The sequence below is a fragment of the Dermochelys coriacea genome, chromosome 9 (assembly GCF_009764565.3).
Source record: "Dermochelys coriacea isolate rDerCor1 chromosome 9, rDerCor1.pri.v4, whole genome shotgun sequence".
In the NCBI taxonomy this organism is placed as follows: domain Eukaryota; kingdom Metazoa; phylum Chordata; order Testudines; family Dermochelyidae; genus Dermochelys; species Dermochelys coriacea.
Window position 1 is genome coordinate 36,356,041 of NC_050076.1, and position 13,149 is coordinate 36,369,189.

At 40.4% G+C, this 13,149-nt stretch overlaps 1 protein-coding gene across 2 annotated transcripts in view; it reads right to left on the bottom strand.

The window, feature by feature from the left end:
- Window positions 1-1,549: 1,549 nt before the first annotated feature.
- The window catches only part of NYAP2 (neuronal tyrosine-phosphorylated phosphoinositide-3-kinase adaptor 2), a 209,813-nt gene continuing 198,213 nt past the window's right edge, over window positions 1,550-13,149 (bottom strand). For both annotated transcript variants that reach the window (XM_043492308.1, XM_038415162.2), the window contains one exon: window positions 1,550-6,110. In XM_043492308.1, the coding sequence (XP_043348243.1) occupies window positions 5,883-6,110 (228 nt within the window). In that variant the 3' untranslated portion in view covers window positions 1,550-5,882. The remainder of the gene's footprint in view (window positions 6,111-13,149) is intronic.

Genomic DNA, 13,149 nt, shown 5'->3' on the forward strand with positions numbered 1-13,149 from the left:
TGACAGGTGTGTAATTTTGTTTTAAAGGGAAAGCTAGCCCATAAAAGAGATGTTTTTAGATTTAAAAAGTAATTGCCAGATGTTTTCATTCATGCCTTTGAGCAGTTTCTTTTCAGTTCTCTTTAGTTTTTGTAAATTTTATTTAGCTTCATGCTGTTTCATTGCCAACACTCTGTCAGCTATCACTGTAGTACTGAGTAATGTTGGCCCCTTACTGCTGTATTAGCTATTCAATTTTTTGCCTTGCTGGGGGCAGGTTACTTATTATTAAGCAAGACAGACCATGTATGTCTGACTATGTGGCCACTTTGGTGACAAGCTAAACTCACCCAGACTGATCTGCAAGAGAGAGATGGCCAGTTCTCTGCCCAAGGTTATAGAGATAATTTTTAAAATGCAAAAGAAATGTACAGAGGGCATAGGAGTTACTTTGAGGTGGGAGAGAGTGGATATACTCCACTATATGGGCCCAAGTCATTGAGTCCACCCCCAAGAGCTGGGGTAGAGGGAGCTAACAAAACTTCAGTATAGCAGTTATAGCTATATAACTTAGCTATAGTAGTTATAGCTCTGTTAGTAGCTTAGTAGCTCTGTTGCCCAACTGCAACCTGAAAGCAGAGAAATGGCTTATCCTGGGGTCCCGCATATGGCTCTCAAAGCAAAAATTGCTTCTTTAGATCTTCTGCCTCTGGGGTGTGCTCCAGTTCCTGTAGAAATCAATGGAAACACTTTTGTTGGATCAGGCCCTTTGCATAAAGCAAAGCTGAAATGACAAACATGGATACTCTCCTCCGGCATACTAAATGTATCACTCATTATTATCATACATTTTTAGAATCTTGATTAGAATGATTTTTTGTTTAAAATGAACCACTACTTTACCAAGGACACTCCTTTTGCCATTTTAAAATCTGGAGGGAGTGGTGGGCCAACAAAGAAGTGCTAACTCTTGTTCCTTGTAATATGTCTTTGACAGCAAATATTTTAATATCAAGTCATACCCTTATAGTGGCTTCACCAGATCTTTGGTTGGGGATGGGAACAGAAAGGATAGGGCCTACCCCCTCATGGAATGAGTAGTTCCCAAATCCTGCAGAACCCCTGTCTCCTTATGGCCAAATCCAAACATTCAAAAATCACGAGTCAGGCTCTCCAGATATCATGAGAGTGGTTTAAAAATTAAAAGAGTTTTAAAAATCAAAGTTGAATTCTTTTTATTTGTTTTCTGGTTTGAAAGCCTTTCGGTTCATATTTTCAAGATTTTCTTTGCAACCATGAGGTCTAGAACGCTTTTTTTTTAAACTGAAATGGGAGATACTGTCAATCACAGAAGTGCAGGATCTGGAGCTTTAACAAAATATTGCAAGAATTGGCAATACTGGAAGATCAGGGTCATTCACACAGAGGCCATGTAGTTCTGTACCAGCTTTGGAGCACAGAGGACCGGCCATCCCCAACATCTTCGTGGCATGGCTCGCCTGCCCACTACAGTCACTGTGGAATTCCCCTGCAGAGGCTCTGTTTCACATTCAATAGATCCTGAAGTTGACAACAGGCTGGGATCACTTGGGACTGCATTGACTTTTAAGCCGATTCCTTACACTGTTGATCGGAGCATGATGCATATTTGCCTTGCCTCACTTGTGGATTCTGCAGACCGTTGTAGTGCCATCAAGTTGACATTCCTCCTTCCACTCAGAAAAGGGGAGATCAGGAGATGAGGAATCTTTCCACTTGCAGATTCATTGGGCAAATTCTGGCCCTTGGCTCGGAAGAATATTGCTCTAGTGATCCCTCAAGTTGAGAATGAAACTAATGGCATTCATGCAACCAGGCCTAACCAAAGAGTATTAAAATGATCAATTCATTGCTCCCTAATAAAACATGCACAAAAAAATTTCATCAGAATAAATATAAAAGCCCATGATTTCACCTTTCCTCAAGAGAGTGTTTAATGCAAATCCTAATAAACAAGCAGTTTTAAATTATATACCAAGCAAATAGAAATAAAAGGCAGGATATTTTAAACTATTGCTTTTATTATAATTCCACTGGAGCACAAATAAATAAGCACTAAATTATTGTAAAATATTGTCAATGCACTAAAGAAAGCAGAATCTCCAAACAACATCTTATTACTTCAGAAGTATCAAAGTACAGTTAATTACATCTTACTTAAAAAAATCAAGTACAAAAATGAAAAGAAAATTATTATGTATTTATACTGTGTATATAGAAATGGCTAATAATATATGATTACAGTTATCCTCTAACTACTCCTTACTCCTACACAATTTCAGGCACACACCTGACATTTCTAACAAAATATGAAAAAAACCCAATATGACATTCAGTTTTAAGATATCAGTAAACATATTACATTGGAATGAACACAGAATGGTTTCTTCTTATTTAAAAACCCTGTAATTTAAAACCATAATGCCATAGTCCACTAAAAGAAAAAATACCATTTTATACCATTAATTTAATTTAATTTGTTAAAAAGAGCAATAAAAGTAAGCATACATTTGCTAATATACGTAAACACATTTTAGTGCAAGAATAACGAGACCTGTGACTTTACTGTGCTTTCTTGAATCACAGTGCACTTTACACAAATTGCTACACTATAATGTTTAACTTTAGGAATTTAAAGCAAAGTAAGTGCATACCAAACAATTTCATATATACAGTCTCCATAAGTGTGTGTATATATGTGGCCTGTATGTGTATACAGATTGCATATTTATATAACTGCAGCTTTAATGAGCGCATGTTGCTAAACACAATCATTCACCCTGTGATATAGAAACTGCTGAGACAATAGGGAATGTAGAAAATGTTTAGATAACATTTTGATGCTACGTTCTCTGCAGTGAATATTCACCTTTTATTCTCAGGCTGTGCACTTTGCCTAATGATAATGTTGTCAAATGGTCAGAGCACAAGACAGGGACCTACTCCTAGCTCTGGCTTTGATTGGCTTTGGCAAGTCACTCAGCATCTCTGCCTCAGTCTCACTTTCTATAAAATAAAATGTATACTTCCTCACATAGGTGTGTGGTTTAATTCACGTTTGTAAAGTGCTTTGAAGATAAGTGCTAAGTTATATTTTAATTTTTCATGTGGCATCAAACAATAATAAATATAAGCTATTGTTTGCATGGGATACAATGGTGGTTTGCAAGCATTTGGGCTAATTAACGGATGATGGCTATGGTGCTGAACTATATAAGCAAAGCACTAAGTGGTTTTTGTAGTAGTTTAAATGGTTAAGCAAATCTGTTTATAACCAGAATGCTTCAGTACCATGATAATTATTCTTATAATATGTCAATATGAAAAGGATACTGTACAAAAACTTGAACGATTGTATATAAAATTGTTTATACTCCCCCTAAGGTTTGTAATGTTGCCTCTTTTGAAGGTTTTTCAAGATGTTCCCACTGGAGGCATGAATGTCAGTGATGAACAACTGCTCTTGGGGAATATTTCCAAAGGGAATATTAAAGTTTTTAAAATGACTAATTGCTTAAGGAAGTGTGTACAATAAGTATCATGACTGAACACATATACGTATTGTCAATAGAAAGATTTGGTGCAGTTTGTGAAAGGGACCAAGTAAAAAAAATTCTCACATTGATTATATAAAAGTCTCTTCTTGGCATATAATTACCCATAACAAGGAATATAATGTATTTCACCATTCTAAACATTTTCTGAGTTATGAACCTGTTATCTCAACATATTCCGCATAACTAGCAAGTCATTCTCTTTCCAGCAGATTCTGGAATATTGCAAGATCTCTCGAGTTTTTCTTCTGCCATTTTCTTTCTTTTTTGAAAAAAATGAGTAGGCAGAATATACAATTAGTACCTTTTGGGTACAAGATTTATTTAAAGATTCCTTCACAATTTGTGGTTTTTATATTTTCTGTTTTTTGGGTTGTGGGGGCTTCTTTAAATTTTCTTCTAAATTTGTACCCATTTCAGCCTCTGTATATCCAACAACACACACACATTTCATATATACAGTAAATATATAAATGAGAGTGTGTATGTGTGCATATATGTACCTATACATATACACACACATATAGCATAATGCTAATATACATACACACATATGAACACACACTTTTGTTTATCTTATACAGAAATCCTCAATTTGAACATCAAAATATATGTTAGTTAATTAGTTATAAAATATTTAAAAACTTTATTATTATTTCAGAGACTGGAAAGAAACTACTAATGATAAATCATTACTCAAACTTTAGTAATATAGATTACAAAAAAACCCTACTAAAATTGGTTATTTTTGGTTTTTTTGATCAGTAGGGATGCCCAGGGCATTGCTGCAATATAATTTCAAAGAAAAGCCAATATGACAATAAGTTCAAACAACACATTTTTTCTTCTCAGAGAATATAATTTTTAAAGGACTATTAAAGAGGAATTTTCATGCTGCCAAATTTCAGAAGCATAGATAGAACTTTAAATATACAAAATATATGTAATAGCATCATTTTATCACTCCATGGCAATACGGATATTGTTCACCCTAAAGTGTTTCTTTTGGAAGATATTTTAATGCACAGCTCTCACCCTTATATGCAATATAAGCCATCTCTTTCTCCTGTTAAAACCAAGAGGTCATAATTCTTTGGTCATGACATAGCATTCTCTTAGGATGGGTGTGATGTCACAGAGGACTATGACCCAATTATCTGATCAGCCAGGAACAGGAAATGGGTTACTTGAGAGAAAGGTGCTCTGTGGGTCTGATCCAAAGCCAAGTGAAGCCAATGGGAGTCTTTCCATTGATGTCAATGGAGTTTGGGTCAGGCCTTTTTAAATAATGCTTTCCAATTTGATACAGACCCAACTAGGGATGTTTGGGGTACTTAAAAATAATGTAAACAGATTTTGTTACCTTTACTTTCTGGACCAAAGACAAATGTGGACAGGAATCATGGGTGCATTGCCACTGTTTTAACCTGCTAAACAATGGGTTAACTCATTATCATGTGATGTACAATTCTTAGTCACAGTGAACCATGGTCTCCTCTAGTCAGCTGAATAAAAGAAGGAGGAAGAGCATCTATTTTAGACCTTTCTGCAGTAAATTTCATTTACTTGGTTAGCCAAATGTAGCCTAGGAACTATCACTGGAGATTTTAATAACTGATTGACAAAAAAAGAAGGGCAATTTATAATAGTAAATTTACCAAAAATCTGATGCAGAACAACTCTTTTTTAATGCAATTTGGACATTCAAATTAAACATTTTTATTTGCATTTTTACTACTTCCTGCCAAAACCTTTCCCAGAAGAACAAAAGCAATGGATGTCTCTAATGAATATGACTCTAGTGAACTTCTACAGCCCTAGCACCAGATTGATTTGTACATTGTACTTGTTAAACAAAAGTACAACCACATGCTTTTGTACAGAGGCCAAATTTAGGCAGGTAAGATCATTAAAAATGACAACAACAAAAAAGAGCATTAGGATACCACATATAAAATAGTTAATAAAACAATATAACAGTAATTTATTATATAGTAAAATTCTTCATAAATTTTTGAATTATATATTTTAAACAGTGTATTAGTTCAGGTGTTTTCAATAGATTGGCAAAATATTTACATTTCAATATCTTCTGGATCCAAAAAAATCCTTAATAAATATACATGCCTTAATCAGCTGGAAATTTATACTTTCCTTTAGATTGACAGGTGAGCACCACATTGGTATGTTTTTCACTAGGTAGTTCATCACCTGCAGATTAAGTTTTATGTCACAGGCATTGCCTTATTAAGAAAGGAGGCTACTTGTGCATCTTACAACATTGTGGTGATGGCATCAGCAACAGTCTGGTCATATCGCTGTGTCCCAGAAAACAGTTTGTTGTTTGGAATAAGGAGGAGGGCTATATTTCTTGGTCCCAGTGTTCTTCTTCCAACTCGGCAAAATGGGCATGCTGTCCTGTTTGCAAAGTCCTTTCTCTGATTTCTGTCGAGCCTTTATTTCTTTGCACAAACAACGCTTTTTCTCAATCATTTCCAGCATTGTATGGTCCCCATGCAACCACTGCATACATGTCACCTATCAAAAAAATAACGCATACAAATAACTGCTTAGCCATAGATTATATTTAGAGTGTTGGCTCCTTGTGGTTACCATGATGTTTGTGAGTATTATCAATGGTTTTATGAACACAAAATCCTTATGCTCTAAAGGAATAAACACAAAAATCTACTTATATATACTAGACAAAGACATAAAGGGAAAATAAAAATAATCCTAATAATCCTTGTTAACATTGCAAGCCTAATGCAAGGTAACTGTTTTTGCCAAATGACGGCTGTTTATTTCTGGATTTTAAATAATATAGTAGGCCTTTAAAAGGCACATAGATCTTACCAATATCCTGCAGTGTTGAAGGTAAAAATTCTATCCACTCAAAACCATGTTTTATGATGCCTGCCAAATCCAATTTGTCACATTAGAACTGTGGTGTTAATATAAATATAAAGCTAAATATGTTTGGGGTTCTTTGTATGATTTAATGAATCCTATTCTGGTCAGATGGTTTAACCTATGCTGTTCTTTGAAGTGTTTCATTAACACAAAAGCAGAAAGTTGTTTTAAAACTGAACATCTTCATCCATTCACTCTATTGCAAACTATGGTCCTGATCCAGCTAAGCAGTTAAGCATTTGCTTAGTTAAAAGCATATGGGTCATCCTGCTGAAGTCAGGGGAAATAGCTTCTTTTCAGTTCAGCGGGACGACTCATAAATATCGTATGAAGCGCACCACTGGATTGGGGCCTAAACAGCTAACTTTCAAATGTGTCAGTAAATGGATCAATGGATTTTGAGCATATCCTTGCTGTACATCTGCTTGTGTGCACAGATCAGGTAACTCTGCTTTTAGCAAACTTGATGTGTATGTAAAAGTGCTGGTTTGTGTGTCAAGATGTGTATTTCGCCTGTGCCTTTAACCGCACATTTACCCTTGTATAACTGTGAGGTTAAATTTGAAGGCACAGTGTTCGTGGCTCTTCTGAACTTGTAGTGAAAATGTATATACTGTAAACTAATATGGAGAATATGTTTTAAGTTTCACAAAAAAATGTTTGTTTACAATTAACTTTATACAGGTAATCATAATCTATGGGCATTCTTTAACCTCCAGGTATGGCAAACAACAGTTTAGAAAAGCACAAAGGCCCTGGTCATTGTTGAAGTCAATGGAGAACCTTCAATTGATATCAATGGGCAATTGTCAATTTGAAATCTACTTAGGATTTGTCTACACTATGAAATTAGATTGAATTTATAGAAGTCAGTTTTGTAGAAAGTGTTTTTATACTGTCGATTGTGTGTGACCCCACACAAATGCTCTAAGTGCATGTAGTCGGCGGAGTGTGTCCACAGTACCGAGGCAACTGTCGACTTCTGGAGCTACTCACCCAATGGGTGAGTGGGTAGCTAGCCCATAGTTCCCGCAGTCTCCGCTGCCCATTTGAATTCTGCGTAGAAATCCCAGTGCCTGATGGGACTAAAACATTGTCACGGGTGGTTCTGGGTACATATCATTCCCTCCCTCCTTCCATGAAAGCAAGGGCAGACAATCATTTTGCACCTTTTTTCTTGAGTTACCTGCGCAGACACCATACCATGGCAAGCATGGAGCCCGCTGAGCTAACCATCACCGTATGTCTCCTGGGTGCTGGCAGACGCGGTACTCCATTGCTACACAGCAACAGTTTATTGCCTTTTGGCAGCAGACAGTGCAGTATGACTGGTAGTTAAAAGCTGCTCTTTTAACCGACCTTGATGAGGTCAGGGGTGCCTGGGCAAACATGAGAGTGACTCAGCCAGGTCATTTCCCTTTTAAGTTTTGTCTCACGGCGATTCAGTCCTACTGGCTGTGCCAGCAGTCATATGCATCGTCTTCTGCCGAGCACCCAGGAGACGACGATGGCTAGCGGTCGTACTGCACAGTCTGCTGCCAGCAAGATGTATAAAGATAGATGAAGTGGCTCAAAACAAGAAATAGACCAGATTTGTTTTGTATTCATTTCTCCTCCCTCCCTCCATGAAATCAACGGCATGTTAAACACAATTTTGAGTTCTATCCTTGAGGTTTTGAGTTCTATCCTTGAGGGGGCCATTCAGTTTCTCGCAAAGCCACCCCCTTTGTTGATTTTAATGCCCTGTAAGCCATCCCTGTAAGCCATGTCGTCAGTTGCCCCTTCCTCTGTCAGGGCAACAGCAGACAATCGTTCCGCGCCTTTTTTCTGTGCAGACGCCATACCACGGCAAGCATGGAGCCCACTCAGATCACTTTGGCAATTAGGAGCACATTAAACGCCACATGTATTTTCCAGCAGTATATGCAGCACCAGAACCAGGCAAAGCGAAACTGGGTGAGTAGGCGACATCAGCATGGTGACGAGAGTGATGAGGACATGGACACAGACTTCTCTCAAAGCACATGCCCTGGCAATGTGGCCATCATGGTGTTAACGGGGCAGGTTCATGCGGTGGAACGCCGATTCTGGGCTCGGGAAACAAGCACAGACTGGTGGGACCACATAGTGTTTCAGGTCTGGGACGATTCCCAGTGGCTGCGAAACTTTTGCATGCGTAAGGGCACTTTCATGGAACTTTGTGACTTGCTTTCTCCTGCCCTGAGGCGCAAGAATATCAAGATGAGAGCAGCCCTCACAGTTGAGAAGCGAGTGGCAATAGCTCTGTGGAAGCTTGCAACGCCAGACAGCTAACGATCAGTCGGGAATCAATTTGGAGTGGGCAGATCTACTGTGGGGGCTGCTGTGATGCAAGTAGCCAATGCAATCAAAGATCTGCTGATATCAAGGGTAGTGACCCTGGGAAATGTGCAGGTCATAGTGGATGGCTTTGCTGCAGTGGGATTCCCTAACTGGTGGGGCCATAGACGGAACCTATATCCCTATCTTGGCACTGAAGCACCAAGCCAGCGAGTACATAAACGGCAAAGGGTACTTTTGTAATAGTGCTGCAAGCACTGGTGGATCACAAGGGATGTTTCACCAACATCAACGTGGGATGGCTGGGAAAGGTACATGAAGCTCGCATCTTCAGGAACACTGGTCTGTTTCAAGAGCTGCAGGAAGGGACTTTATTCCCGGACCAGAAAATAACCGTTAGGGATGTTGAAATGCCTATAGTTATCCTTGGGGACTCAGCCTACCCCTTAATGCCATGGCTCATGAACCCATACACAGGCAACCTGGACAGTAGTCAGGAGCTGTTCAACTACAGGCTGAGGAAGTGCAGAATGGTGGTAGAATGTGCATTTGGATGTTTAAAACCGCACTGGTGCAGTTTACTGACTCAGTTAGACCTCAGCAAAACCAGTATTCCCACTGTTATTACTGCTTCCTGTGCGCTCCACAATATCTGTGAGAGTAAGGGGGAGATGTTTATGGCGGGGTGGGAGGTTGAGGCAAATCGCCTGGCTGCTAGTTAAGCACAGCCAGACCCCAGGGCGGTTAGAAGAGCACAGGAGGGGATGGTGCGCATCAGAGAAGCTTTGAAGACCAGTTTCATGATTGGCCAGGCTACAGTGTGAAAGTTCTGTTTGTTTCTCCTTGATGAAGCCCCCCGCCCCTTGGTTCACTCTACTTCCCTGTAAGTTAACCATGCTCCCCTCCTCCCTTCGATCACCGTTTGCAGAGGCAATAAAGTCATTGTTGATTCACATTCATGCATTCTTTATTAATTCATCACACAAATAGGGGGATAACTACCAAGGTAGCCCAGGAGGGGTGGTGGAGGAGAGAAGCACCAGGAGGGGTGGTGGAGGAGGGAAGGACAAGGCAACACAGCACTTTAAAAGTTTAAAACTTATTGAATGCCAGCCTTCTGTTGCTTGGGCAATCCTCTGGGGTGGAGTGGCTAGGTGGCCGGAGGTCCCTCCACCGCGTTCTTGGTTATCTGGGTGAGGAGGCTATGGAACTTGGGGAGGAGGGCAGTTGGTTACACAGGGGCTGTAGCGGCGGTCTGTGCTCTGCTACCTTTCCTGCAGCTCAGCCATACACTGGAGCATATTAGTTTGATCCTCCAGCAGCCTCAGCATTGAATCCTGCCTCCTCTCATCATGCTGTGGCCACCTTTCAACTTTAGCCCTCTCTTCAGCCCGCCACTTACTCTCTTCAGCCCGCCACCTCTCCTCCCAGTCATTTTGTGCTTTCTTGCACTCTGACTTTGTCTGCCTCCACACATTCGTCTGTGCTCTGTCAGTGTGGGAGGACAGCATGAGCTCAAAGAACATTTCATTGCGAGTGCGTTTTTTTCACCTTCCAATCTTCGCTAGCCTCTGGGAAGGAGAAGGTCGTGTGATCCTTGAAACACATGCAGCTGGTGGAGAAAAAAAAGGGACAGTGGTATTTAAAAAGACACATTTTATAGAACAATGGGTACACTCTTTCATGGTAAACCTTGCTGTTAACATTACATACATAGCACATGTGCTTTCATTACAAGGTCGCATTTTGCTTCCTCCAGCACGTGGCTAGCCCCTCCGCCCTCCACCCTTCCCATGGCTAACAGCGGGGAACATTTCTGTTCAGCTACAGGCAAACAGCCCAGCAGGAACAGGCACCTCTGAATGTCCCCTTAAGAAAAGCACCCTATTTCAACCAGGTGACCATGAATGATATCACTCTCCTGAGGATAAGACAGAGAGATAAAGAACGGATGTTGTTTGAACGCCAGCAAACATACACTGCAATGCTTTGTTCTACAATGATTCCCGTGTATGTGCTACTGGCCTGGAGTGCTAAAGTGTCCTACCATGGTGGATGGAATAAGGCTGCGCTCCTCAGAAACCTTTTGCAAAGGCTTTGGGAGTACATCCAGGAGAGCCGCGAATGCCAGGGCAAATTAATCATTAAACATGCTTGTTTTTAAACCATGTATAGTATTTTAAAAGGTCCACTCACCAGAGGTCCCTTCTCCGCCTGGTGGGTCTGGGAAGCAGATTTGGGTGGGGTTTGCAGGGTACTGGCTCCAGGTCCAGGGTGAGAAACAGTTCCTGGCTGTTGGGAAAACCGGTTTCTCCGCTTGCTTGCTGTGAGCTATCTACAACCTCATTATCATCATCTTCCTCATCCCCAAAACCTGCTTCCATGTTGCCTCCATCTCCATTGAAGGAGTCAAACAACATGGCTGGGGTAGTGGTGGCTGAACCCCCTAAAATGGCATGCAGCTCATCATAGAAGCGGCATGTTTGGGGCTCTGACCTGGAGCGGCTGTTCACCTCTCTGGTTTTCTGGTAGGCTTGTCTCAGCTCCTTAAGTTTCATGCGGCACTGCTTCGGGTCCCTGCTATGGCCTCTGTCCTTCATGCCCTGGGAGATTTTCACAAATGTTTTGGCATTTCGAAAACTGGAACGTAGTCCTCTCCCCATTCAGCGATCAGATCCCATACCTCCCGTTCGGTCCATGCTGGAGCTCTTTTGCGATTCTGGAACTCCATCATGGTCACCTCTGCTGATGAGCTCTGCATGGTCACCTGCAGCTTGCCATGGTGGCCAAACAGGAAATTGAAATTCAAAAGTTTGCGGGCCTTTTCCTGTCTACCTGGCCAGTGCATCTGAGTTGAGAGTGCTGTCCAGAGCAATCACAATGGAGAACTCTGGAATAGCTCACGGAGGCTAATACCATCTAATTGTGTCTACAGTACCCCAAATTTGACCCAGTATGGCCGATTTCAGCACTAATCCCCTTGTCGGGGGTGGAGTAAGGAAATCGATTTTAAGAGCCCTTTAAGTAGAAAAAAAGGGCTTCATCGTGAGGACAGGTGCAGGGTTAAATCGATGTAATGCTGCTAAATTTGACCTCAATTCCTAGTGTAGACCAGGGCTCAGTAAAAAAGAGAGAGGGAGAGAGAAAGAATAAAAAAATTCAGGCACTGCACCTGCCCCGGAGTTCACAAAACAGGGGAAAATGAGTAACCAAGCAGGCAGACCTAGCAGAAATATTAATTATGCACACAGTGATCTCAGTCCCACAAAATAAACAAATTGAAAAAACAGAAACCCATATATTTTGCTTACAAATAACTTTCAATAAGAGTATTGTTACTTGCAATGCTGGTTTTCAGACAAAAGCATGTTCCTTTAAACTGGCACAACAAATTCTTCTCCTTGACTTTTGTCTAGGATAGGATTTTGTGCAGTACTGTTTTTGGAAGAGCTGATGCTAATGTAATCCTAAACCAGATTAGAGATGAGATGTGGTATTGAACATTCTTGCTAACCTAGAATAATGCAGGTAACATATGAACAGCATATCTTTCCTGATCTGAATGAAGTTAAAAGTCAACTAGGAGCCTGATCTGCTTTCCAATTTCTATTTGCGGGTTTGGCTCTCACTTTAGGTGTGTTGTGTCCTTTACGACAGACTCTGTATGGCAGATGTCATGGTGAGTCAACAAACTTATTAGACTTGTTATGAGCGCTTTGGGCCTGATCTAAAGCTTGTTGAAATCAGTGGAGAGATTCCCATCGGCTTCAATGGACTTTGGATCAGAACCTGTGTGACTAAGAGGTTTCCTTGCCATTCCGTCCAAGGGCAATATTTTATTACTTACAAAGTTGTGTCTTCTTTTTTGTTGGATCCCTCAATGTGGCAGGCCAGGCCCATAGTCTGCACACAATTCATCAAATAGAATATCCAAAATACATGACTGCATAGCAGCATCTGGGCAGAGTTTGACAAAACAGACACTTGAGAGTGGATTTCACTTCCAGGCATGTGGAAATACCCTTTTTTTACCCACCCAGTAAGGGAACAGTGCAAGTTCTAATATGAAATGTATGTCTTATACTATACTCATCAGCTGTAATGCACTGGAAAGCCATCATCAGCACATACCATTGCTATCAAGAATAAATTTCATTCATGTTTTCATCCACACACTCTCCCCATTGTGCTCTATTAGAGTTTGCCTGGTTTGATATTTTCTAATGGATTAAGACTTTCACATGCTTTGAAGGAATTGAAGCTGAATCTTTACATTCTAAAAAGTAAAACACCAATTGCAAATCCCTAAAGATGGAAATGGTATTCCAGAATTTGTCTGCATATT